This window comes from Salmo salar, chromosome 11 (genome assembly GCF_965601325.2).
Source record: "Salmo salar chromosome 11, fSalSal1, whole genome shotgun sequence".
In the NCBI taxonomy this organism is placed as follows: Eukaryota; Metazoa; Chordata; class Actinopteri; order Salmoniformes; family Salmonidae; genus Salmo; species Salmo salar.
This window is the reverse complement of record NC_138301.1, coordinates 108,662,849-108,687,556: the sequence shown is the minus strand read 5'-3', so window position 1 is coordinate 108,687,556 and position 24,708 is coordinate 108,662,849. Positions and strand designations below refer to the sequence as shown.

Genomic DNA, 24,708 nt, shown 5'->3' with positions numbered 1-24,708 from the left:
TTACATTTTGTTGTGTGTTTTTTAATTATACATCATTGTTAATGCAGAAATTAATTAATTTTCAACTACCTGACAATCAAAACATTAAACTAAGTTATTTAAAAACATATTCAACCTAAACTCCAAGGTCATTCACCCTGGTTAAAAAAAAAAAAACAATTTAAAAAAGTGTTATTCAGAACAGTTCAAATAAAATCATGATCCCCAATAATAATAAATATATATCCATGATTGACACTGGAAATAATGCCACCCTTTCTGCTCTACAATGTGGAAATGAAATTAAAGCAATATCAAATGCTGAAAAATGAAAGCCCTTAACCGGGGGACTCTACTGTAATTAAAAGACAGTGAGATCAGTGGATTACATATCCTGTTCAACTGGCAGGCAGTAATGAATATGCGTGGACAGTGTTGTTATTATTCATGGCCATCCAAAGAAAATAGACAAAACTAGGCAGCAGTGATCACATATGCACAGTTTCCATGGCAGCATATGAAAAAGGTTATATTTGGAAAGCTGTCAAACAACAAAAGGCCAATTTGTTATCACACATTCTTTTGACAAAGATAATTAAATTGACAATCTTTAGGTCACCGTTTGGACTCAGCTGTCCCTCTGAGTGGCTGTTCCCCCCCCCCCCCCCAACATGACTGCCTCAGAGTTTGAGTTTGACGAGAGTTTGAATGTGGTGGCGTCTGCGGCGCTCCTCGGCCAAGGCTCTGCTGTGTGTGCGGCACCGCAGAAGCTCCTCTCTGTGGTCCTCGTGGTGCATGGGGCAGTAGGACTGGGGCTCACAGTGCTCCTGAAAGACACACAGACAGAGGAGACCAGGGGAGTGAGAAATAAACTGACTACAGCCTAGCCCAACCGACCACAGTCCATTTCCGTATTGTCAGGTTCATACCTGGTGAGAGTGATAGAAGTCTCTGTAGCCACCCTTGAGGACATAGAGCTCAGGGTAGTGCAGGGCTGGGTACTCGTTCATACTGCGGTCCACACTGCGCAGGAGGTGACACCTACAGAGTGAGACGGACACTCGCTCATGAGGAAGGACTTAATCTCAAATGGAATACATGCAGAAAGCCTAATTTCTGCTGATTTCACTCACACACACACACACACACACACACACATGACTGAAAGGTCTGCATGTCTCACGTTCTGGGTGCTCTTTCGGAGGAGAATTCACAGTGCAGCACTAGCACAAGCCTCTTATCAGGAGAGTGGGCTTTTAGCCTCTGGGATAGCAGTTGATCCACTGCCTTGTCTGTGTTGGGAAGGCTCAGCGCCCCCTGCAGGTGAAGTCAGGGATAACACTAACTCAGAAGAACACAGTACCATCTCCCACATCGAGATAAAAAAAATGTCAGAACTGTCCAGGGACTAATTCTGTTCATCTCTCACCTTAATGTGTCCTCCCTGATACTCATAAGGGTAGCGGCAGTCCACCACGACAAAAGACTCAACCAAACAGCTGAACTTCCCTTCCAGAAGAGCACTCATCTGGGACAATGAGAGAATTGCGATTTTGTTGTTAATATAATTGCTCTTCCTGTAACATGCACTGTTTGGCACGCTACATATCATTGGGCTTACTGTGTCAACCGTGATGTACTTCAAGCCTTGATGTCTCCCTGTCACAGTGGGTAGGGCATGCACCTAAAATGCAACAGTCATTTTAATTCACAGGACCATGTGATTGTGAAACTGTTTTTAGTGTGGATAACTAGTTGTAGTCTCAATATACTACCTTGCTGAAGTCTCCAATGAGTTCTGCATTGATCCCATCCCCACCCAGCTGCTGCTCCACGTCACACAAAGAGTGGGTCCTCTTATGCAGGTGCTGCTAGTGAGCGGAATACGAGTCAGAAGAGAAACTACCCTCCTCCCCACTACCTTCACAACCACCCTCCTCCTCTTCCCCCCTCCGTCTAGCTTCACAACCCTCCCCCCCTCCGTCTATCTTCACAACCCTCCTTCACCCCCCCCTAGCTTCACAACCCTCCCCCCCCCCCCCTAGCTTCACAAGCCTCCTTCACCCTCTAGCTTCACAACCCTCCCCCCCTAGCTTCACAAGCCTCCTTCCCCCCCTAGCTTCACAACCCTCCCTCTACCTCCACAACCCTCCCTCCCCCCCTCTACAACCCTCCCCCCCCCCCACAACCCTCCCTCCCCCCCCTCTACCTCCACAACCCTCCCTCCCCCCTCTACCTCCACAACCCTCCTTCCTCCCCTCTACCTCCACAACCCTCCTCCACAACCCTCCCCCCTCTACCTTCACAACCCTCCCCCTACCTTCCTTCCTCCTCCCTTCACAACCCTCCTCCCCCCCTACCTTCACGACCCTCCCTCCCCCCCTACCTTCACAACCCTCCCTCCCCCCCCCTACCTTCACAACCCTCCCTCCCCCCCTCTACCTCCACAACCCTCCTTCCTCCCCTCTACCTCCACAACCCTCCTCCACAACCCTCCCCCCTCTACCTTCACAACCCTCCCCCTACCTTCCTTCCTCCTCCCTTCACAACCCTCCTCCCCCCCTACCTTCACGACCCTCCCTCCCCCCCTACCTTCACAACCCTCCCTCCCCCCCTCTACCTTCACAACCCTCCCTCCCCCCCTCTACCTTCACAACCCTCCCTCCCCCCCTCTACCTTCACAACCCTCCCTCCCCCCCTCTACCTTCACAACCCTCCCTCCCCCCCTCTACCTTCACAACCCTCCCTCCCTCCTCCCCTCCACCTCCACAACCCTCCTTCCTCCCCTCTACCTCCCCCCTCTACCTCCACAACCCTCCTTCCTCCTCCCTTCACAACCCTCCTCCCCCCCTACCTTCACGACCCTCCCTCCCCCCCTACCTTCACAACCCTCCCTCCCCCCCTACCTTCACAACCCTCCCTCCCCCCCTCTACCTTCACAACCCTCCCTCCCCCCTCTACCTTCACAACCCTCCCTCCCCCCCTCTACCTTCACAACCCTCCCTCCTCCCCTCTACCTCCACAACCCTCCTTCCTCCCCTCTACCTCCCCCCTCTACCTTCACAACCCTCCCCCTACCTTCCTTCCTCCTCCCTTCACAACCCTCCCCCTACCTTCCTTCCTCCTCCCTTCACAACCCTCCGCCCCCCCTACCTTCACGACCCTCCTCCCCCCTACCTTCACAACCCTCCCTCCCCCCCCTCTACCTCCACAACCCTCCCTCCCCCCTCTACCTCCACAACCCTCCTTCCTCCCCTCTACCTCCACAACCCTCCTCCACAACCCTCCCCCCTCTACCTTCACAACCCTCCCCCTACCTTCCTTCCTCCTCCCTTCACAACCCTCCTCCCCCCCTACCTTCACGACCCTCCCTCCCCCCCTACCTTCACAACCCTCCCTCCCCCCCTCTACCTTCACAACCCTCCCTCCCCCCCTCTACCTTCACAACCCTCCCTCCTCCCCTCTACCTTCACAACCCTCCCTCCTCCCCTCTACCTCCACAACCCTCCTTCCTCCCCTCCACCTCCACAACCCTCCTTCCTCCCCTCTACCTCCCCCCTCTACCCTCCTTCCTCCTCCCTTCACAACCCTCCTCCCCCCCTACCTTCACGACCCTCCCTCCCCCCTACCTTCACAACCCTCCCTCCCCCCCTACCTTCACAACCCTCCCTCCCCCCTCTACCTTCACAACCCTCCCTCCTCCCCTCTACCTCCACAACCCTCCTTCCTCCCCTCTACCTCCACAACCCTCCCCCTCTACCTTCACAACCCTCCCCCTACCTTCCTTCCTCCACAACCCTCCTCCCCCCCTCCAACTTCACGACCCTCCTCCCCCCCCTACCTTCGACCCTCCTTCCTCCCCTCTACCTCCACAACCCTCCTTCCTCCCCTCTACCTCCCCCCTCTACCTCCACAACCCTCCTTCCTCCCCCCTCTACCTCCACAACCCTCCTGCCTCCCCTCTACCTCCACAACCCTCCTCCACAACCCTCCCCCCCTCTACCTTCACAACCCTCCCCCTACCTTCCTTCCTCCTCCCTTCACAACCCTCCTCCCCCCTACCTTCACAACCCTCCCTCCCCCCCCCCTACCTTCACAACCCTCCCTCCCCCCCTCTACCTTCACAACCCTCCCTCCCCCCCTCTACCTTCACAACCCTCCCTCCTCCCCTCTACCTCCACAACCCTCCTTCCTCCCCTCCACCTCCACAACCCTCCTTCCTCCCCTCTACCTCCCCCCTCTACCTCCACAACCCTCCTTCCTCCTCCCTTCACAACCCTCCTCCCCCCCTACCTTCACGACCCTCCCTCCCCCCTACCTTCACAACCCTCCCTCCCCCCCTACCTTCACAACCCTCCCTCCCCCCTCTACCTTCACAACCCTCCCTCCTCCCCTCTACCTCCACAACCCTCCTTCCTCCCCTCTACCTCCCCCCTCTACCTCCACAACCCTCCTTCCTCCTCCCTTCACAACCCTCCCCCCCCCCTACCTTCACGACCCTCCTCCCCCCTACCTTCACAACCCTCCCTCCCCCCCTACCTTCACAACCCTCCCTCCCCCCCTCTACCTTCACAACTCTCTACCTTCACAACTCTCTACCTTCACAACCCTCCCTCCCCCCCTCTACCTCCACAACCCTCCTTCCTCCCCTCTACCTCCACAACCCTCCCCCTCTACCTTCACAACCCTCCCCCTACCTTCCTTCCTCCACAACCCTCCTCCCCCCCTCCAACTTCACGACCCTCCTCCCCCCCCTACCTTCGACCCTCCTTCCTCCCCTCTACCTCCACAACCCTCCTTCCTCCCCTCTACCTCCCCCCTCTACCTCCACAACCCTCCTTCCTCCCCCCTCTACCTCCACAACCCTCCTGCCTCCCCTCTACCTCCACAACCCTCCTCCACAACCCTCCCCCCCTCTACCTTCACAACCCTCCCCCTACCTTCCTTCCTCCTCCCTTCACAACCCTCCTCCCCCCTACCTTCACAACCCTCCCTCCCCCCCCCCTACCTTCACAACCCTCCCTCCCCCCCTCTACCTTCACAACCCTCCCTCCCCCCCTCTACCTCCACAACCCTCCTTCCTCCCCTCTACCTCCACAACCCTCCCCCTCTACCTTCCTTCCTCCACAACCCTCCTCCCCCCCTCCAACTTCACGACCCTCCTCCCCCCCCCTACCTTCACGACCCTCCCTCCCCCCCTCTACCTTCACGACCCTCCCTCCCCCCTCTACCTTCACGACCCTCCCTCCCCCCCTCTACCTTCACGACCCTCCCTCCCCCCCTCTACCTTCACGACCCTCCCTCCCCCCTACCTTCACGACCCTCCTCACCACTGCCTTTACAACCCTCCTCCCCTACTAATATACAGCGTAGCACTCCTGACCCACCCTTACCCTCCTATCATTGTTGATTCCAGCCCCTTGGTCTCCCTCTCCCTGGCCCACCTCCTCTGAGACGGCGGAGAAGGTGCAGTGTCGTTTGAGTGGCCGGGGGTTGGCTGGGGAGGGGGAGGTGGAGGTGCGTTTCAGTGGACGTGCCAACCGCTCTGGCATGGAAGGGGATCGGAAGAGACGGCGTCCCTCCTGGCGACACACTGAAACCTAGTGAATGTACATGACCGGTTACTCCTCGCGCCCAAGTAAAGTTCAAATCAACTGCAAGTTTGTGGATGTGAGTGATGATGGGAGAAGAGGAGACTTACAGAGGAGAGATCCACTTCCTGGTTCATGAGGGGTTCAGACAGCAACTGTGCCATGCTACATGACATGGCGACAGCAATAGAACCCTGGGGGAGAGAATGGACATGAGGAAAGCGCAGTGGAGATATTTAAAATAAAGAAAGGAGTCATGTTGGAAGACAAAAAAAAAACATAAGTAGTAGGGAGCATTAAAGATGTAGCAACCGAGATTGAACTGTGCATTGAATACAGGAGCAGGAGTCACACTGGTGCAGACCTCGCTGCATGAACCGTTCAGTGACATGGATTAACAGAATGGGACAAGAGGTAAAGACGTCAGTCTATGAGATCCAAATCACCTCATCAGCTTCCTGCTCCAGGATTTCCATGAATCCATCTGCATCCCCTGGGGAGTGCTGGGTTCGGGAGGGAGGTGCAGGGAAGATGGGGCTCCCCAGGGCACAGGGCTCACCATCACCTTGGAGCTGGGAGTCTGGAGCAGGCAGCAAACACTCTGGCTTGCCTTGCGCTCTCTGCCCTGGGGCCACCTGAACATTAAAAAAAAAAACACAGCAGTGCAGTAATTGTAATTCAGGTGAGAGAGAGAGAATGTGTTGAGTAACTCCTCAAAAACACATCCACATGCAATTCTCTGTTACATGCAACCTGTCTCTAGAAAAACTGGTTGCCTCCCACAATGTTACAGCATAGTGCTGTTGCTCTACGTCTGGAAGTTACATGGCTATACAAGAGCAAGAGGTGAAGAAAATTGAGCAATCGCATACTGTCGTCTAGTGGCCATAATTGAATAAGCCACAAAGGGCACTGAGCTGTTACTAGACACTTTGTTTAACTAGGCAAGTCAGTTAAGAACAAATTCTTACTTACAATGACGGCCTACCGGGGAAGAGTGGGTTAACTGCCTTGTTCAGGGGCAGAATGACAGGTTTTTACCTTGTCAGCTCGGGGTTTTGATCCAGCAACCTTTCGGTTACTGGCCCAACGCTCTAACCACTAGGCTACCTGCCACCCCCTTTATAGATTTCACAAATCTTGTACGGTATATGCCCTTGAGAGCTGCAATCTCTGATGGCACAATTGAAATAGGGTATTGTAGTAGAAGAAACTGGACAGCATTTGCATGTGAATATAAGTTAATCATGCATAACCCTGAATGTGAAAATACATCCACTCACATTCTCCTTGTAACTGAATGGATGTTCACTGGGGTGAAACTTTGGACTGCTACACAGCAACCTGGGCTAAGAGACAGAAGAAATAGTGTGTTAATTTAACTCACACTGAGATAATCATACAAAACCCATTGATATGGAGAGTAAATCCATAGACTGTTCTTTACCAGGAAGGACTGCAACATCTTCATGCGACTGTTTCTGGAACAAATGAGAACATTACTTTGGATGATGCAGGTAGCAACACAGTACCACTGTCATCCACAGGGCCCATGGGGAGCAGGTACTCATCCCTCCACAAATCATAATCATATTTGTGTTTCCAGAATGTTTGGAGCATGGGGATTGCAATGCCAGGTTTGTGGGTTCAACTCCCGGGGCCACCCATACGTAAAATGTATGCATGCATGACTAAATCACTTTGGATAAAAGTGTCTGCTAAATGGCATATATTATTTTAAACACAGGGTTCAAGTTGGTGTCCTTGAAGGTGAGAGGAATAAGCCTGGTACCTTGGTGCGGGAGAGTCCAAGGCCACTGGAGAAGTAGGCTTGTCTGCAAACCAGCAGGAAATAATGTGCAAATAAAAATGGTGAGGACGGGGTGAAAACAATATGTTGCGATGGGCTCAAAAATGCAATGACAATCAAAGACAAACAAAAGTTTAAAAGCAGTGTCAACTGAAATTAAAAATGGTGCAAAAAGTAGCTGAAAGTGAAAAGCCTCTGCTACAGTACCTACCTAAGTTGGTGGAGAGAATATGCATTGCACACCAGCATAGATAAGATAGTCACACTCTGAACTTCAACCCAGTCAAGAGGAGCCTGGTTTTTCCTTGCCATTGTCGCCTCTGATTTCTCTTTGGGGTGTCCCCCTGAGTTGCTTTTTGTTGTTGTGAATGACTATACCTACGGTATGCAAAAAGCATTGCTCACCTTTGTGTGGTGATCCCTGTGCAGCGGCATCGTCTACACTCCCAGTGCTGAGGTTGGACAGGTCCAGACATCTCCGAGGAGTGTCACTGAGTAATGCAGGTGATGTATAAGATAAACATGGGTAAATATAGTAGTATAATGACCATGAGTGCAGTTTATTTCTGCAAGGCATTTTGGACTCTCAATCCTTGCCTAATCTTATTCACAATCCATGTAAACATGGCACATGATCATGGCAGAGTATGAGTGTCCGGTAGCCTTTCCCTCGAGTGTCAGATAGCCACCCACACATGAAATCAGCCAGCCAACTAATGTAGTTCAAGGATAATAGCTTTTACCCTGTGTGAAAGGCGCTGAGTCCCGTAAAGCAGTTGGCGAGTTCTGACATTGGGGAGGCATGGTAGTCCGGTGAGTGAGGGCCAGGCATAGATAAACTGTAACCATCCATCGGTAGGCTACGTGGGAGGGGGGAAACACATGATGTTGTTAGCTAAATATTTTCATTAGAGCAGGAGCAGACCTACATCAGTTAAACGTAGATAGATACTGAGTGATGTAGTTAGCTACCGTTAGCTAGCTACTGTAGATGTTTTATGTTGTTGTCTAGCTATTTAGCTAGCTAGCTAGAGATTATTAGCGCGCTACTATAGCTTACTCATCATGACACACAATTATTACATAAGACGTTAGTTATGTTATCTAACAAAAAACTATACATAATATATTTAGCTAAATAACTTACGATTCAACAATATCCGTAGCTAAAGAGAGTAGACAAATGGATTTTAAATGTGTCGCCAAAGAAACAACCAATGGCATGACGTCAAACGTCACTTCCGTGTTGCCGACTCATCGATTTGTCAGTGAAAATCGCTCATCAAATCAAAAATGTGTCCAAAAAAAGTTTTACAATGTACTGTTATAAGCTAATGGTAAAAATATGCATAGGCTATTTCAGGCAGTGCTGTCCAATCTCTAAAATGTGCAGTCTTGTGTTTGTTAGAGACTGTCACAAAAGAAGCAATAGACTCTCATTCTATATTGAACCAAAATATAAATGCAAAATGTAAAGTCTTGGTCCCATGTTTCATGAGCTGAAATAAAATATCCCAGAAATGTTCCATATGCACAACAACAAAAAGCTTATTTCTCTCAAATTTTGCAAACAAATTTGTTTACATCCCTGTTAGTGAGCATTTCTCCTTTGCCAAGATAATCCATCCACCTGACAGGTGTGGCATATCAAGAAGCTGATTAACCAGCATGATCATTACTCAGGTGCACATTGTGCTCGGGACAATAAAAGGCCACTCTAAAATGTGCAGTTTTGTCCCACAACACAATGCCCCAGATGTCTCAAGTTTTGAGGGAGCATGCAATTGGCATGTACACCAGAGCTGTTACCAGAGATTTGAATGTTCATTCACTACCATAAGCAGCCTCCAACGTCATTTTAGAGAATTCGGCAGTACGTCTAACCGGCCTCACAACCGCAGACCACGTGTAACCACGCCAGCCCAGTACCTCCACATCCGACTTCTTCACCTAATCGTCTGAGACCAGCCACCCGGACAGCTGATGAAACTGTGGGTTTGCACAACCGAAGAATTTCTGCACAAACTGTCAGAAACCGTCTCAGGGAAGAACATCTGCGTTATCATCTTCTTCACCAGAGTCTTGACCTGACTGCAATTCGGCATTGTAACCGACTTCAGTGGGCAAATGCTCACCTTCGATGGCTACTGGCATGCTGGAGAAGTGTGCTCTTCATGGATGAATCCTGGTTGCATTTTATTGATGGCAATTTGAATGCACAGAGATATCGTGACAAGATCCTGAGGCCCATTGTCCTGACATTTATCTGCCGCCATCACCTCATGTTTCAGCATGATAATGCCTGGCCCCATGTCACAAGGATCTGTACACAATTCCTGGAAGCTGAAAATGTCCCAGTTCTTCCATGGCCTGCATACTCACCAGACATGTCACCCCTTGAGCATGTTTGGGATGCTCTGGATCAGCGTGTTCCAGTTCCCGCCAATATCCAGCAACTTCCCACAGCCAAAAGGAGTGGGACACCATTCCACAGGCCACAATCAACGGCCTGATCAACTCTATGTGAAGGAGATGTGTCGCACTGCGTAAGTCAAATGGCGGTCACACCAGATAAGAACTGGTTTTCTGATCCACGCCCCTACCATTTTTAAGGCATCTGTGACCAACAGATGCATATCTGTAATCTCAGTCATGTGAAATCCATAGATTAGAGGCTAATTAATTTATTTCAATTGATTGATTTCCTTATATGAACTGTAACTCAGTAAAATCTTAGAAATTGTTGCATGTTGCATTTATATTTTTGCTCTGTGTAATTCTGTGGGTAGAAGTCTCTACATGAAGGATGAGCAACTTTGATGGGGGTGGGGGCCACAAACAATCCTACATATTTTGCCATGTGGTGTAGAGAAAATGTTGCCATTTATAAGCTACAGTGTAGTGTTCTGCAATTCCACACATTTTTCCACATTTGCCATCAAAAGGGGGGCACGGGCCACCAGTCGCACATCCCTGCTCTAAACTCTAGCAGGAAGGAAAGGTTCAGGTAGGGCTACAGTCTGGTCCTCAAATCAAATGAAATTGCATTTGTTAAATATTTCGTAAACAACAGGTGTAGACTAACAGTGAAATGCTGACTTACAGGTCTTTTTTCAACAATGTAGAGTTAAAGATTTTTTTTAAATAATTGAAATAATGACACAATGAATAAATACACAGTGAATAATGAATAACAATGACAAGTAAAAAAATAACATGGCTATGTACAGGGAGTACCAGTACAGAGTTGATGTACAGGGGTATGTGGTAATAACATGGCTATATACAGGGAGTACCAGTACAGAGTTGATGTACAGGGGTATGAGGTAATTGAGGTAGCTATGTACATATAGGTAGGGTTAAAGTTACTAGGCAACAGGATAGATAAGACAGTGGCAGCAGTAGGTAGTAATTCGATTAGCTATTTAGCAGTCTTGTTTAGCAGTCTTATGGCTTGGGGGTAGAAGCTGTTCAGGGTCCTGTTGGTTACAGACTTGATGCACTGGTACTGCTTCCTGTGCGTTATCAGAGACAAGAGTCTATGGCTTGGGTAGCTGGAATCTTTGACCATTTGTTTAGGCCTTCTTCTGACACCACCTGGCATAGAGGTCCTGGATGGCAGGGAGCTCGGCCACAGTGATGTACTGGGCCTTACTCACCAACCTCTGTAGTGGCTTGCAGTAGCCATACCAAGCGGTGATGCAGCTAGTCAAGATGATCTCAATGGTGCAGCTGTAGAACTTTTTGAGGATTTGAGGGCCCATGCCAAATCTTTTCAGCCTCCTGAGGGGGAAGAGACGCTGTCGTGCCCTCTTCACAACTGTGTGGGTGTGTGCGGACCATGTTAATTCCTTATTTATGTGGACACCGAGGAACTTGAAGCTCTCTACTTGCTCCACTACAGCCCCATCGATGTGGATGGGGGTGTGCTCGCCCCTCCGTTTTGTGTAGTCCACAATCAGCTCCTTTGTCTTGCTGACGTTGAGGGAGAGGTTGTTGTCCTGGCCTCCTCCCTATAGGCTGTCTCATCATCATCATCTGTGATCAGTCCTACCACCGTTGTGTGGTCAGCAAACTTGATTATGCATTATGGGTGGGTCTTAGGGGGCCTTGTCTGCCCTACCATACCTTCTTGCCCATTCAAATAAAATGTTGATCATTTATTTGACCGCGCCAACATAAAGACGCATCAATCTTAGTTTAAGTATCCGGACGAGCGAAACAGCGCCCCTCTGTCTCAGTATGTGTAGACCATATCTGGCCAGCACAAATCAGTTGAATGAGCCGTTGATTTCCATAGGCGGGCACGTTTTTCACTTTGTTTGTTGTTGATGGGTGTTATAGTAAAGACCAGGCAGCTCGTGAATTTCAAGTTTGGAGAAGCTTACAACTTATCCTACCATTTCTAACGATCTGAGTGCCAGTTATGATTATTTTTATATATGCATTTTCATGGAACAACTTAATTTCAATAATACAATTTACATTTCTCAAAATCATTGTCACGTGGTTAATAATAAAAATCTGAAGTAAATGATAAAAATCTCTAAATTAAAATTAATCTAAGGCAAGAGCACCAACCTCTGCCATATGGACACATTGATACACTGTGATCCATCTTCAACTAAAGCCTAAAGCTGACAAATAAAAACAGTAGAAAATACCCTGATGAAAATTCTGTCTCTTTCAATCACATTCATCGCTCTACTCCACCTGTCTGACTTCCTTTCTCTCTTTCTTGACTTGAGCTATTGCTAGTGAAGTGCAACATTGTTTTAAATCATCAACTGGGTCCAGCCTGAATTTGTCACTGTAGCGAACTTGCAACATTGTATCAACTAGCCTATTCCGGGCACTCTGAGTTTCCCACACCAGTGAGCTCAGGACAGCTGGTTTTTTTTTAGGAAGTTTTCGCTGGATATATGGAATCATCAGATCAATATATTTTGCTCTTTCACACCGAGACTTGGTGTTGGAAAGATTTTTCAAATACTGAGGAACTATCATTGCCAATGGATGTTAAAAACAAACAGACTTTGTTGATTTACTGTGTGAGGTGAAGAAAAAATTATTGAGAAGCTCATCTTATTAGTGGTGGACGTGGGGAGTTATGACAACCAGAAATCAGACATTGCCTCATACTAGTACATGGGAGTATGGCTAGACGGTACAGTGTCCTTCTCTCAGCTCATATCAAAGCTGCAGGCTAAGGTTAAATCTAGACTTGGTTTCCTCTATCGTAATTGCTCCTCTTTCACCCCAGGGGCCAAACTAACCCTGATTCAAATGACCATCCTACTCATGCTAGATTACAGAGACGTAATTTATAGATCGGCAGGTAAGGGTGCTCTCGAGTGGCAAGATATTCTTTGCCATTCGGCTATCAGATTTGCCACCAATGCTCCTTATAGGACACATCACTCCACTCTATACTGGTCATCTCTGTATACCCATCGCAAGACCCACTGGTTGATGCTTATTTATAAAATGATCTTAGGCCTCACTCTCCCCTATCTGAGATACCTACTGCAGCCTTCATCCAACACCCGTTCTGCCAGTCGCATTCTGTTAAAGATCCCCAAAGCACAAACAACCCTGGGTCACTCCTCTTTTCAGTTTGCTGCAGCTAGCAACTGGAATGAGCTGCAAAAAACACTCAAACTGGACAGTTTTATCTCTTCATTCAAAGACTCAATCATGAACACGCTTACTGACACTTGTGGCTGCTTCGCGTGATGTATTGTTGTCTCTACCTTCTTGCCCTTTGTGCTGTTGTTTGTGCCCAATAGTGTGTGTACCATGTTTTGTGCTGCTACCATGTTGTGCACCTGCCATGTTGTGTTGCTACCGTGTTGTTGTCATGTGTTGCTGCCGTGCTGTGTTGTCTTAGGTCTCTCTTTATGTAGTGTCTCTCTTGTCATGATGTGTGTTTTGTCCTTTTTTCTTCTTTTTTTTATCCCAGCCCCGGTCCCAGCAGGTGGCCTTTGCCGTTTGGTAGCCCTTCATTGTAAATAAGAATTTGTTTTGAATAAATAGTTAAATAAGAATCACATTTTAAAAAATGGGCACTTTCCTACTTTTGTATGCAGCAGGCCTACTTCTGTGCGTGCTCAGGCGCACACACTCCCTCAACATTATTAGGACAGAGAAACCAGACATTGTTAAAGCATCAGAGCAAGGGAAACGGCACCCCTCTGTCTCAGTATGTTTAGACAATGTATCTGATGCTGTCTGGACCAAAAGAGTCAGAATTGGAAAAGATAGTTAGCGGGTGCACAGTGCACTGTCAGGATGCTGGATTGCCGTAAAATAAATGGATGTTTCGCCAAAATTATATAATTACTCCTGTCTAAATAAAATCATTCAAAATACTTCACCAGGTAGGATGACTTAGCCAACACTCCCAACCTCGATAATCACCAAACCTCAGTGGGAAAGACCAAAATATCAGGAGTGCATTATAACTGCAGTATGCTGCAATTTTTTTACTGCAGTAATTTCGATATGACTGTGTCCAAAATACCACAGTCAACTGCAGTTAGTGCACTTTTACTGCAGTTTCAAAACTAGCTTTTTTGTACGGGATATATCCAGTGGAAACGTCATAAACACATGTCTGTCCTGAGCTCACTGACACAGGAGACTGAGCGCCCGGAATAGGCTAGTTGAAAAAAATGTCAAATTTGCTAGCGACAGCTTCCGGCGAACCCAGTGAATATTTATTACAATGTTGCACTTCACTAGCAATAGCTCAAGTTAAGACAAATAGAAAGGGAAGTAGACAGGCAGAGTCGAGAGATGAATGTGATTGAAAGAACCATAATATTTTCTGTTTTTATTTGTTTGCTTTAAATCAAATCAAATTTATTTATATAGCCCTTCGTACATCAGCTGATATCTCAAAGTGCTGTACAGAAACCCAGCCTAAAACCCCAAACAGCAAGCAATGCATGTGAAAGAAGCACGGTGGCTAGGAAAAACTCCCTAGGAAAAACTCCCTAGAAAGGCCAAAAACCTAGGAAGAAACCTAGAGAGGAACCAGGCTATGAGGGGTGGCCAGTCCTCTTCTGGCTGTGCCGGGTGGATATTATAACAGAACATGGTCAAGATGTTAAAATGTTCATAAATGACCAGCATGGTCAAATAATAATAATCATAGTAGTTGTCGAGGGTGCAACAAGCACGTCCGGTGAACAGGTCAGGGTTCCATAGCCGCAGGCAGAACAGTTGAAACTGGAGCAGCAGCACGGCCAGGTGGACTGGGGACAGCAAGGAGTCATCATGCCAGGTAGTCCTGAGGCATGGTCCTAGGGCTCAGGTCCTCCGAGAGAAAGAAAGAGAGAAAGAGAGAACTAGAGAGAGCATATTTCAATTCACACAGGACACCGGATAAGACAAGACAAATACTCCAGATGTAACAGACTGACCCTAGCCCCTCGACACAAACTACTGCAACATAAATACTGGAGGCTGAGACAGGAGGGATCAGAAGACACTGTGGCCCCATCCGATGATACCCCCGGACAGGGCCAAACAGGCAGGATATAACCCCACCCACTTTGCCAAAGCACAGCCCCACACCACTAGAGGGATGTCTCCAACCACCAACTTACCGTCCTAAGACAAGGCCGAGTATAGCCCACAAAGATCTCCGCCACGGCACAACCCAAGGGGGGGGGGGGGGGGGGGGCGCCAACCCAGACAGGAAGACCACGTCAGTGACTCAACCCACTCAAGTGATGCACCCCTCCCATGGACGGCATGGAAGAACACCAGTAAGCTAGTGACTCAGCCCCTGTAATAGGGTTAGAGGCAGAGAATCCCAGTGGAGAGAGGGGAACCGGCAAGGCAGAGACAGCAAGGGCGGTTCATTGCTCCAGCCTTTCCATTCACCTTCACACTCCTGGGCCAGACTATACTTAATCATAGGACCTACTGAAGACATAAGTCTTCAGTAAAGACTTAAAGGTTGAGACTGAGTCTGCGTCTCTCACATGGGTAGGCAGACCATTCCATAAAAATGGAGCTCTATAGGAGAAAGCCCTACCTCCAGCCGTTTGCTTAGAAATTCTAGGGACAATTAGGAGGCCTGCGTCTTGTGACCGTAGCATACGTGTAGGTATGTACGGCAGGACCAAATCGGAAAGATAGGTAGGAGCAAGCCCATGTAATGCTTTGTAGGTTAGCAGTAAAACCTTGAAATCAGCCCTTGCCTTAACAGGAAACCAGTGTAGGGAGGCTAGCACTGGAGTAATATGATCACATTTTTGGGTTCTAGTCAGGATTCTAGCAGCCGTATTTAGCACTAACTGAAGTTTGTTTAGTGCTTTATCCGGGTAGCCGGAAAGTAGAGCATTGCAGTAGTCCAGCCTAGAAGTAACAAAAGCATGGATACATTTTTCTGCATCATTTTTGGACAGAAAGTTTCTGATTTTTGCAATGTTACGTAGATGGAAAAAAGCTGTCCTTGAAACAGTCTTGATATGTTCTTCAAAAGAGAGATCAGGGTCCAGAGTAACGCCGAGGTACTTCACAGTTTTATTTGAGACGACTGTACAACCATCCAGATGAAATGTCAGATTCAACAGAAGATCTCTTTGTTTCTTGGGACCTAGAACAAGCATCTCTGTTTTGTCCGAGTTTAAAAGCAGAAAGTTTGCAGCCATCCACTTCTTTATGTCTGAAACACAGGCTTCTAGCGAGGGCAATTTTGGGCCTTCACCATGTTTCATTGAAATGTACAGCTGTGTGTCGTCCGCATAGCAGTGATATTTAACATTATGTTTTCGAATGACATCCCCAAGAGGTAAAATATATAGTGAAAACAATAGTGGTCCTAAAACGGAACCTTGAGGAACACCGAAATTTACAATTGATTTGTCAGAGGACAAACCATTCACAGAGACAAACTGATATCTTTCCGACAGATAAGATCTAAACCAGGCCAGAACTTGTCCATGTAGACCAATTTGGGTTTCCAATCTCTCCAAAAGAATGTGGTGATCGATGGTATCAAAAGCAGCACTAAGATCTAGGAGCACGAGGACAGATGCAGAGCCTCGGTCTGACGTCATTAAAAGGTCATTTACCACCTTCACAAGTGCAGTCTCAGTGCTATGATGGGGTCTAAAATCAGACTGAAGCGTTTTGTATACATTGTTTGTCTTCAGGAAGGCAGTGAGTTGCTGCGCAACAGCTTTTTCATATTTTTTTGAGAGGAATGGAAGATTCGATATAGGCCGATAGTTTTTTATAGTTTCTGGGTCAAGATTCGGCTTTTTCAAGAGAGGCTTTATTACTGCCACTTTTAGTGAGCTTGGTACACGGCCGGTGGATAGAGAGCCGTTTATTATGTTCAACATAGGAGGGCCAAGCACAAGAAGCAGCTCTTTCAGTAGTTTAGTTGGAATAGGGTCCAGTATGCAGCTTGAGGGTTTAGAGGCCATGATTATTTTCATCATTGTGTCAAGAGATATAGTACTAAAACACTTTAGTATCTCCCTTGATCCTAGGTCCTGGCAGAGTTGTGCAGACTCAGGACAATGGAGCTTTGGAGGAATATGCAGATTTAAAGAGGAGTCCGTAATTTGCTTTCTAATGATCATGATCTTTTCCTCAAAGAAGTTCATAAATGTATTACTGCTGAAGTGAAAGCCATCATCCATTTGCGAATGCTGCTTTTTAGTTAGCTTTGCGACAGTATCAAAAAGAAATGATGTATTGTTCTTATTTTCCTCAATTAAGTTGGAAAAATAGGATGATCGAGCAGCAGTGAGGGCTCTTCGATACTGCACGGTACTGTCTTTCCAAGCTAGTCGGAAGACTTCCAGTTTGGTGTGGCGCCATTTCCGTTCTAATTTTCTGGAAGCTTGCTTCAGAGCTCGTGTATTTTCTGTATACCAGGGAGCTAGTTTCTTATGACAGATGTTTTTAGTTTTTAGGGGTGCAACTGCATCTAGGGTATTGCGCAAGGTTAAATTGAGTTCCTCGGTTAGGTGGTTAACAGATTTTTGTCCTCTGAAGTCCTTGGGTAGGCAGAGGGAGTCTGGAAGGGCATCAAGGAATCTTTGGGTTGTCTGACAATTTATAGCACGACTTTTAATGCTCCTTGATTGGGGTCTGAGCAGATTATTTGTTGCAATTGAAAACACAATAAAATGGTGGTCCGATAATCCAGGATTATGAGGAAAAACATTAAGATCCACAACATTTATTCCATGGGACAAAACTAGGTCCAGAGTATGACTGTGGCAGTGAGTAGGTCCAGAGACATGTTGGACAAAACCCACTGAGTCGATGATGGCTCCGAAAGCCTTTTGGAGTGGGTCTGTTTCCATGTGAATGTTAAAGTCACCAAAAATTAGAATATTATCTGCTATGACTACAAGATCCGATAGGAATTCAGGGAACTCAGTGAGGAACACAGCATATGGCCCAGGAGGCCTGTAAACAGTAGCTATAAAAAGTGATTGAGTAGGCTGCATAGATTTCATGACTAGAAGCTCAAAAGACGAAAACGTCATTGTTTTTTTTTTTGTAAATTGAAATTTGCTATCATAAATGTTAGCAACACCTCCGCCTTTGCCGGATGCACGGGGGGTATGGTCACTAGTGTAACCAGGGGGTGAGGCCTCATTTAACACAGTAAATTCATCAGGCTTAAGCCATGTTTCAGTCAGGCCAATCACATCAAGATTATGATCAGTGATTAGTTAATTGACTATAACTGCCTTGGAAGTGAGGGATCTAACATTAAGTAACCCAATTTTGAGATGTGAGGTATCACAATCTCTTTCAATAATGGCAGGAATGGAGGTCTTTATACTAGTGAGATTGCTAAAGTGAACACCGCCATCTTTAATTTTGCCCAACCTAGATCGAGGCACAGACACGGTCTCAATGGGGAAAGCTAAGCTGACTACACTGACTGTGCTAGTGGCAGACTCCACTAAACTAGCAGGCTGGCTAACAGCCTGCTGCCTGGCCTGCACCCTATCTCATTGTGGAGCTAGAGGAGTTAGAGCCCTGTCTATGTTCGTAGATAAGATGAGAGCACCCCTCCAGCTAGGATGGAGTCCGTCACTCCTCAACAGGCCAGGCTTGGTCCTGTTTGTGGGTGAGTCCCAGAAAGAAGGCCAATTTTCTACAAATTCTATCTTTTGGGAGGGGCAGAACACAGTTTTCAACCAGCGATTGAGTTGTGAGACTCTGCTGTAGAGCTCATCACTCCCCCTAACTGGGAGGGGGCCAGAGATAATTAATCGATGCCGACACATCTTTCTAGCTGATTTACACGCTGAAGCTATGTTGCGCTTGGTGACATCTGACTGTTTCATCCTACATATACGTTATAGCCCTACTGCTGCATTGGCCATAGGCTATCTCTGAGTTCTATGCTCTTATTTCTTTAGCCGACAATGGATCACAGTGTATCAATGTGTCCATATGAGTCTGGTTCTCTCGGCTTAGTTGAATTTTAACTTTCCGATTTTTATCATTTGACTTCAGATTTTTATGATTAACCACGTGACAATGATTTTGAAACGTTATTATTGAAATGAAACTATTCCACGAAAATGTGCATATAAAAATAATCATAACTGCCACACAGATCGGTTGAAATGGTAAGATAAATTGTAAGCTTCCACAAACTTGAAACTCAGGAACTGCCTATGGTCTTTACTATTACATCCATTTAAAAAATGGTGAACCCGCAAGCAAGCCTGTGCACACATAGGAGGTCCCGTGAAAAAATGTGCCACCTATGAAAGTCAAAGGCCATTCCAACTGATTCGTTCTGGTGCATGCTCTGTGTTTGATTGATGTGGCCATGCAGTCGTGGGTGAACAGGGAGTGCAGTAGGGGACTAAGCACACACCCCTGATGTGTTTCTGCCCACCCTAACCGCCTGAGGGCGTCCTGCCAGGAAGTCTAGGATCTAGTTGCAGAAAGAGGTGTTCAGTCCCAGGGTCCTGCGCTTGGAGGGGACTATGGCGTTGAATTCCTGAGCTGTATTTAGTCAATGAACAGCATTATTACATAGGTATTTTGTCCAGATGGGTGAGGGCAGTGTTGGTTGCAATAGAGATTACATCATCTGTGTTAGGGTGGTATGTGAATTGGAGTGAACGGGTCCAGGGTGAGGGTGTTGATGTGAGCCATGACCAGCCTTTCATGGCTACCAATGTGAGTGCGTTCTTGGGCACGGGACTATGGTGGTCTATGGTGGTCTGCTTGAAACAAGTTGTGTACTAAATATGTTTATTTTTTATTTATTTTCATATACACTGGATAGGTGCAGTGAAATGTGTTGTTTTACAGGGTCAGCCATAGTAGTACAGTGCCCCTGAGGCAAATTAGGGTTAAATGCATTGTTCAAAGGCACATCAACAAATGTTTCACCTTGTCAGCTCAGGTATTCGAACCAACAACCTTTTGGTTACAGGCCCAACACTCTAACCTCCAGGCTAGTCTCCCTAGGCCTAGGCAGAAGGACTGGCTCCCACATTAACAACGTTACAGGTTAGGCCTCCCGAGTGGCGCAGTGGTCTAAGGCACTGCATCGCAGTTGCTAGCTGTTCCACTAGAGATCCTGGTTCGAGTCCAGGCTCTGTCGCGACCGGGAGACCCATGGGGCGGCACACAATTGGCCCAGCGTCGTCCGGGTTAGGGGAGGGTTTGGCCGACAGTGATGTCCTTGTCCCATTTGCTCTAGTGACTCCTGTGGCAGGCTGGGCACATGCACGCTGACACGGTTGCCAGGTATACCAGGTGTTTCCTCCGACACATTGGCTGGCTTCCGGGTTAAGCGGGCATTGTGTCAAGAAGCAGTGGTTGGGTCAAGAAGCTTGTTTCGTGTGTTTCGTGTTTTCGGAGGACGCACGCCTCTCGACCTTCGCCTCTCCCGAGTCCGTACAGGAGTTGCAGCGATGAGACAAGACTGTCCAAGACAACCAATTGGATACCATGATACCACAAAATTGGGGAGAAAAAAGGGTAAAAAAATATAAAAATAAATAAATAAAAAATAAGAAAAAAACTATTATATAAAATTCTAAAATAAAAATAACAAATAAAATAATGTTACAGGTTTGAAATTTCCGAGACGGACCCTGTACAGGCCAGGGCTTGCACATAAAGGTCAAGACCTCTTAGAGGGCATAATGTTCTTAACCATTTTCTCAATATCATATGCATCTACTTTTCTTTCATTTTCAGAATCTGTGTAGGTAGGGCATCATATTCAAATAATAAAGATAAATAAATAGCCTGAGCTAGGAGGATGTGTAAGTCTCCATGACAACACCACGTGATTTAAAAGAATGGAAAAGGGAGATAGGGCAGCCTTTTTCAGTGCTGCAGAGCAGCAAGTTATACTTCAGCGGTTTGAGGACCTAAAACATATTTTCAATCACAAAAATAATACAACTGCTGCTGGTAAAGCGAGACAGGCAGCATGGCAGAAAATTGCCGATTCAGTCAACGCGTAAGTAACGTTAGCTGCCATATCATTTAAATACAGTACCCAGTGAGTGTAGCTAGCTAACTAAGTTAGCTAGTGATGAATTGGTTGATAGCTCTCTGGGTAAAGAAGTGGGCTGACTAACAAGCTTGTTACTCTAGCTACGTTCAATAGTTAGCTACCTACAGTACAGTCTGACAAGGAACCATGAATGGCTTTGTAATTCCTGTCTGATAGCAAATTTAGCTAACTAAGTTAGCTGTCTGACCAGCATCTTCGAACAGCTGGTATAGCTAGCTAGCCTTATTCTAAAGATAACGGTAACTGATAAGGTTACTTGCTTTCCCTCATCCATGGTTATCCATTGAAATTGCAAGATGTCAACCAATGGCTTGCGACAATATTGCAATTTCAAGTCAAACAGTCAGTGGAGATGAAAGTTACAAACACAAAGTAAACAATCCAGTTTTTGGATAGGCTATTTGTTGTGTGTAGAGAAGATGTTGTAACTACTCATTGATTCAGATTAAACTATTTCACCTACCTGACAGGGTTAATCCATCTGGAGTAAAACGAAGTTGGCTGCAGGTCAAGGTGAAATACAAGAACATGGTACAAACAGGTGAGCTGCACAGTCCGTGCACTGCCCCATAGACTCCACTGTGACATTTTGTCAAGATACTAATTTACAATGTAATCTCTGATTCCAGCCAAAAAAGCAGATAGGCGGAAGACCAAGGAAGGCCCACTGCAACCTGTATTTTCTGCTGCAGAGGACCTGATGGCTGAAACCCATAAATTCTGTTCCACTATAGACAGTATCACAGAGGAAACCTCTTCCACAGAACTCGAGTCAACACTCTCCTGCTCAAACTTTGTGAGAGGCAAGTCTAATCCATTGGGGTCACCACTGCGTCTTTTTAGATCTGGCATTGACCTCACCATTGTTTTAACACAAGCGTTATACATTTGCAGCGCTAGCAAACCACATGACATCAGAGGAGATCACAGCAGAATCTGGGTCCGAAGTGTCATCGAATAATGTGAGTTGTCGAAAGCTACAGAAAACATTCAAGCAGTTGTTTCTCAGCCTACCATACTTTTGTTAATTTGACTACTTTGTATGTTTCAGGTACCAGTCGTATACATTGACAATGCAGAAGAAATCACGTCAGATTCCTCTATACATGAGGTAGGCCTAATATGGTTTATTCAGAAAAGATGTGTGGTTGGAAAATGTTCAAGTGGAATTTGTTAAATTAATGTATTTGATGCGTATACAGTTATTATATAAAGTGAAAAAGTATTCTGGAAGTGGCCTAATCAGTTATCAGACCTCATTGATAAAGATAATGGCCTAAACATTACACCTCCATAGGGTCCAGGCATAAACGAGACCACACGTGAGGCCACACCATCCACCTCTAAAACATGGGACAGAGAGGTAAGATAACGCAAAAATATTTATTTTTTTGCCATGTAAGGTCTAATATTTCTACATTATGAATACAATATACTGAGAAAATTATGGGTGTAATGGCAGCCGTTAATACAAATTATGCATTTGATTAAATCTCAATGTTTTTAAGGGGGACAAACCAAGAAAGCCCTCAAATGTCAAAGTGAAGGACTTGTATATGAAATACTTGCAACAGGAGATTGACTACAGGAGATTAAAGATGCAAAAGATGTCCTTGGAGATGAAATTACTTGAGAAACAATTAAATGTAAGTTCCACTTGAGAAACAATGAAATGTAAGTTCCACAACTTAATGTTTACAAGATGTCATGTCATGTCACACAAACAGCATCATCTTAGTAGAATTGTAGGACAGTTAAATAAACAATCAACTTAGAACTTTCGCATAAACAAAGTCAAACTTGGTGGTAAAAGGCCCAGGATTGGGGAAAACTAACAGGATAGCTGTTCAGAATGTAAATTAACCTAAAACCATCCACATCACTTCAACAACCAGTTGTCATATTTCTAATTTAACCAATTTTGGACTTATTCTTCATGAAATTTCTTTCAACCTTCGCTCATGTTTACATGTTTCTCTTTTCTTCGCAGTCATGAACGGAAATGAATCATGCTTATGTACAGTTATTGCAATCTTTCAGTTTTACTTTTTGAATAAATGTTCCTCCCCCCCAAAAGTGTCAGATTCCTTCTTCCGATACCATTTACTGATCTCTGGAGGGCATATCTCTGGAGTGGTACAGTGTCTATACGTAGTCAGTGGCCTTTTCTCATTTGGGTAAAAGTCTAACCTCCTCCCGTGACCCAGAAAGTGGTTGAGGAGTGTGTTCATTTGTTAGTAGGCAAACGGAAGACTGTCCTCCCCTCCTCAATAGCCTCCTTTTGGCGAGGAAGCACAAGTGTATCCTACCAGAGTCCTTTACAGAAGAGTTTTTTTTTTTTGGGGGGGGGGGGGGGGGGGGTTAAAATGTAATTGTGTGAAATTGTCATAACACCTGGCTGCATGACACAAAGAGCTCAGCAGCAATGCTATCCCTGATTGCTGTACCATCTTGGTATTCACAGTGAACAGGCTCTGGGTTTTTCCAGGGTATCCAACTGAAACAGGGTGGGGCCTCCTAACGAATGATGGCAACATTATGAAGGACCATGCATCCCACTATTATGTCACACGTGCTCTGTGGCGACACTCGGAGACCCTTCAAACAACTAAATCGGGACCTTAACGTAGTGAATGTTGTCTTAATGCATGCTCTTGTCTCGTACAGTACCTCATTGAAGCAGCTCTCTGCACCTGGTTTTGGATTCAGGTATGGCGTCATCAAGAATGGAAGACAGGGATACTCATTGTCAGCCACAAGCTGCCCATCAAAACAACCTGAAGTAGGGGAGGTAAGAGAGACATGCTGAAATCATAGAACTTGGAAGTTGTAACATTTGTGATTGTGTAATGTTGTCACCTTGCTGAAACTGATGGTACAGCACACTCTTTTGGAGTATGTGGAAGTCATTGACAGATCCAGGCCACTTTGCCTCAATGTTTGTGATGAGACATTGCGAATCACAAACCATCTGGAAAAGATTTACAATGCAGTGAGTTTCCAAATGAGATTCTCTAGGAATATATTTTTTTAATATAGAATTTCTTTATCACAGTTATGCATTTACACCTTCCCCAATATTACCTGCACATTTATGCTGTAAAATGATCTCTGATTAGTATAATCAGATGCCTCTGGTCCTGAAGGCGCTTTGATGGGTATGTGAGTGGAGTCCACCACACCAATTACATTAGGTAGTCCTGCAACGATCACAGGCGTTGAATTATTTAGCTAGTTTACAGTCTAACTTACTAGTACTAACAAAAGCATTAGCCTAGTATGAAAGAATACATAACCTGCTATTCTATAAAAGCCGTCTTTAACTTCTTGTTGAGAGCAATGACCAGGGAACTTCACGAAATCAGGGAGAATTCTCGCCAGTGCGTTGTATACTCTCCGTATGGCTCAACAAACTGTGGATTTGCTCAAGTTTTCAGCGTCACCGACTGCATGCATATATTCTCCACACGCGAAAAAATGTAAACCAATGCAGAGTGTTTGCATTACTGTAAGCGCACAGCTGCGGAGTGTATCGTTGCTCAATGAAGGTGTCAACAGATCGGCCAGGTATACTATACAATGAGACGAGAAGTGATACCTCTCGTTAATGTATTCTTAGGAAAAACTTAGAGGATTTTGTCTGTCTTTGAACAAACGCTTAGTTCGTATTGTTTTTCTCACAACTTGTGCCCCGATGTCAATTGGATCTCGTAAAAAAGGGCACGCCATCGTTCAAAGCAAAATTCTTGGATGGAAGAAACGTTCATTTGTTTTCTGTGCTGACG

At 46.2% G+C, this 24,708-nt stretch overlaps 2 protein-coding genes across 8 annotated transcripts; one reads left to right on the top strand and one right to left on the bottom strand.

The window, feature by feature from the left end:
* Nucleotides 1-24,708, bottom strand: LOC106563618 (M-phase inducer phosphatase 1-B). Of its 6 annotated transcripts, XM_014129354.3 has the most exons (18): nucleotides 24,220-24,708; nucleotides 24,008-24,123; nucleotides 23,783-23,894; nucleotides 23,594-23,700; nucleotides 8,124-8,240; nucleotides 7,786-7,871; nucleotides 7,363-7,405; nucleotides 7,018-7,051; nucleotides 6,854-6,919; nucleotides 6,017-6,205; nucleotides 5,681-5,764; nucleotides 5,373-5,579; nucleotides 1,755-1,850; nucleotides 1,601-1,663; nucleotides 1,409-1,507; nucleotides 1,163-1,296; nucleotides 909-1,020; nucleotides 1-806 (listed from the first exon to the last, which is right to left on the bottom strand). In XM_014129354.3, the coding sequence occupies exons 4-18, from the start codon at nucleotides 23,596-23,598 to the stop codon at nucleotides 660-662; spliced, it is 1,482 nt and encodes a 493-aa protein (XP_013984829.1). In that variant the 5' UTR covers nucleotides 23,599-23,700; nucleotides 23,783-23,894; nucleotides 24,008-24,123; nucleotides 24,220-24,708; the 3' UTR covers nucleotides 1-659. The 6 variants fall into 6 exon arrangements, with proteins under 6 accessions (XP_013984829.1, XP_082814378.1, XP_013984824.1 ...); XM_082958252.1 differs by lacking the exon at nucleotides 24,220-24,708 and having other exon boundaries at nucleotides 24,008-24,206; XM_014129349.3 differs by lacking the exons at nucleotides 23,594-23,700; nucleotides 23,783-23,894; nucleotides 24,008-24,123; nucleotides 24,220-24,708 and adding an exon at nucleotides 8,528-8,700.
* On the top strand, nucleotides 20,633-22,999 carry si:ch211-107p11.3 (GT1 domain-containing protein). Of its 2 annotated transcripts, XM_014129358.3 has the most exons (8): nucleotides 20,641-20,866; nucleotides 21,394-21,464; nucleotides 21,553-21,726; nucleotides 21,818-21,885; nucleotides 21,975-22,034; nucleotides 22,221-22,286; nucleotides 22,432-22,569; nucleotides 22,914-22,999. In XM_014129358.3, the coding sequence occupies exons 1-8, from the start codon at nucleotides 20,703-20,705 to the stop codon at nucleotides 22,917-22,919; spliced, it is 747 nt and encodes a 248-aa protein (XP_013984833.1). In that variant the 5' UTR covers nucleotides 20,641-20,702; the 3' UTR covers nucleotides 22,920-22,999. The 2 variants fall into 2 exon arrangements, with proteins under 2 accessions (XP_013984832.1, XP_013984833.1); XM_014129357.3 differs by having other exon boundaries at nucleotides 20,633-20,866; nucleotides 22,432-22,999.

Excerpts from the sequence above, each read along its gene's own strand:
- LOC106563618 (XM_014129349.3), bottom strand. The coding sequence starts at position 8,604 with ATGCCATTGGTTGTTTCTTTGGCGACACATTTAAAATCCATTTGTCTA. Across the intron at positions 1,508-1,600 it reads AGTACATCACGGTTGACACA|ATGAGTGCTCTTCTGGAAGG; the intron begins GTAAGCCCAATG and ends TCATTGTCCCAG. Across the intron at positions 1,297-1,408 it reads ATCAGGGAGGACACATTAAG|GGGGCGCTGAGCCTTCCCAA; the intron begins GTGAGAGATGAA and ends CTTCACCTGCAG.
- si:ch211-107p11.3 (XM_014129357.3), top strand. The coding sequence starts at position 20,703 with ATGGAAAAGGGAGATAGGGCAGCCTTTTTCAGTGCTGCAGAGCAGCAA. Across the intron at positions 21,886-21,974 it reads CCGAAGTGTCATCGAATAAT|GTACCAGTCGTATACATTGA; the intron begins GTGAGTTGTCGA and ends TGTATGTTTCAG. Across the intron at positions 22,035-22,220 it reads CAGATTCCTCTATACATGAG|GGTCCAGGCATAAACGAGAC; the intron begins GTAGGCCTAATA and ends ACACCTCCATAG.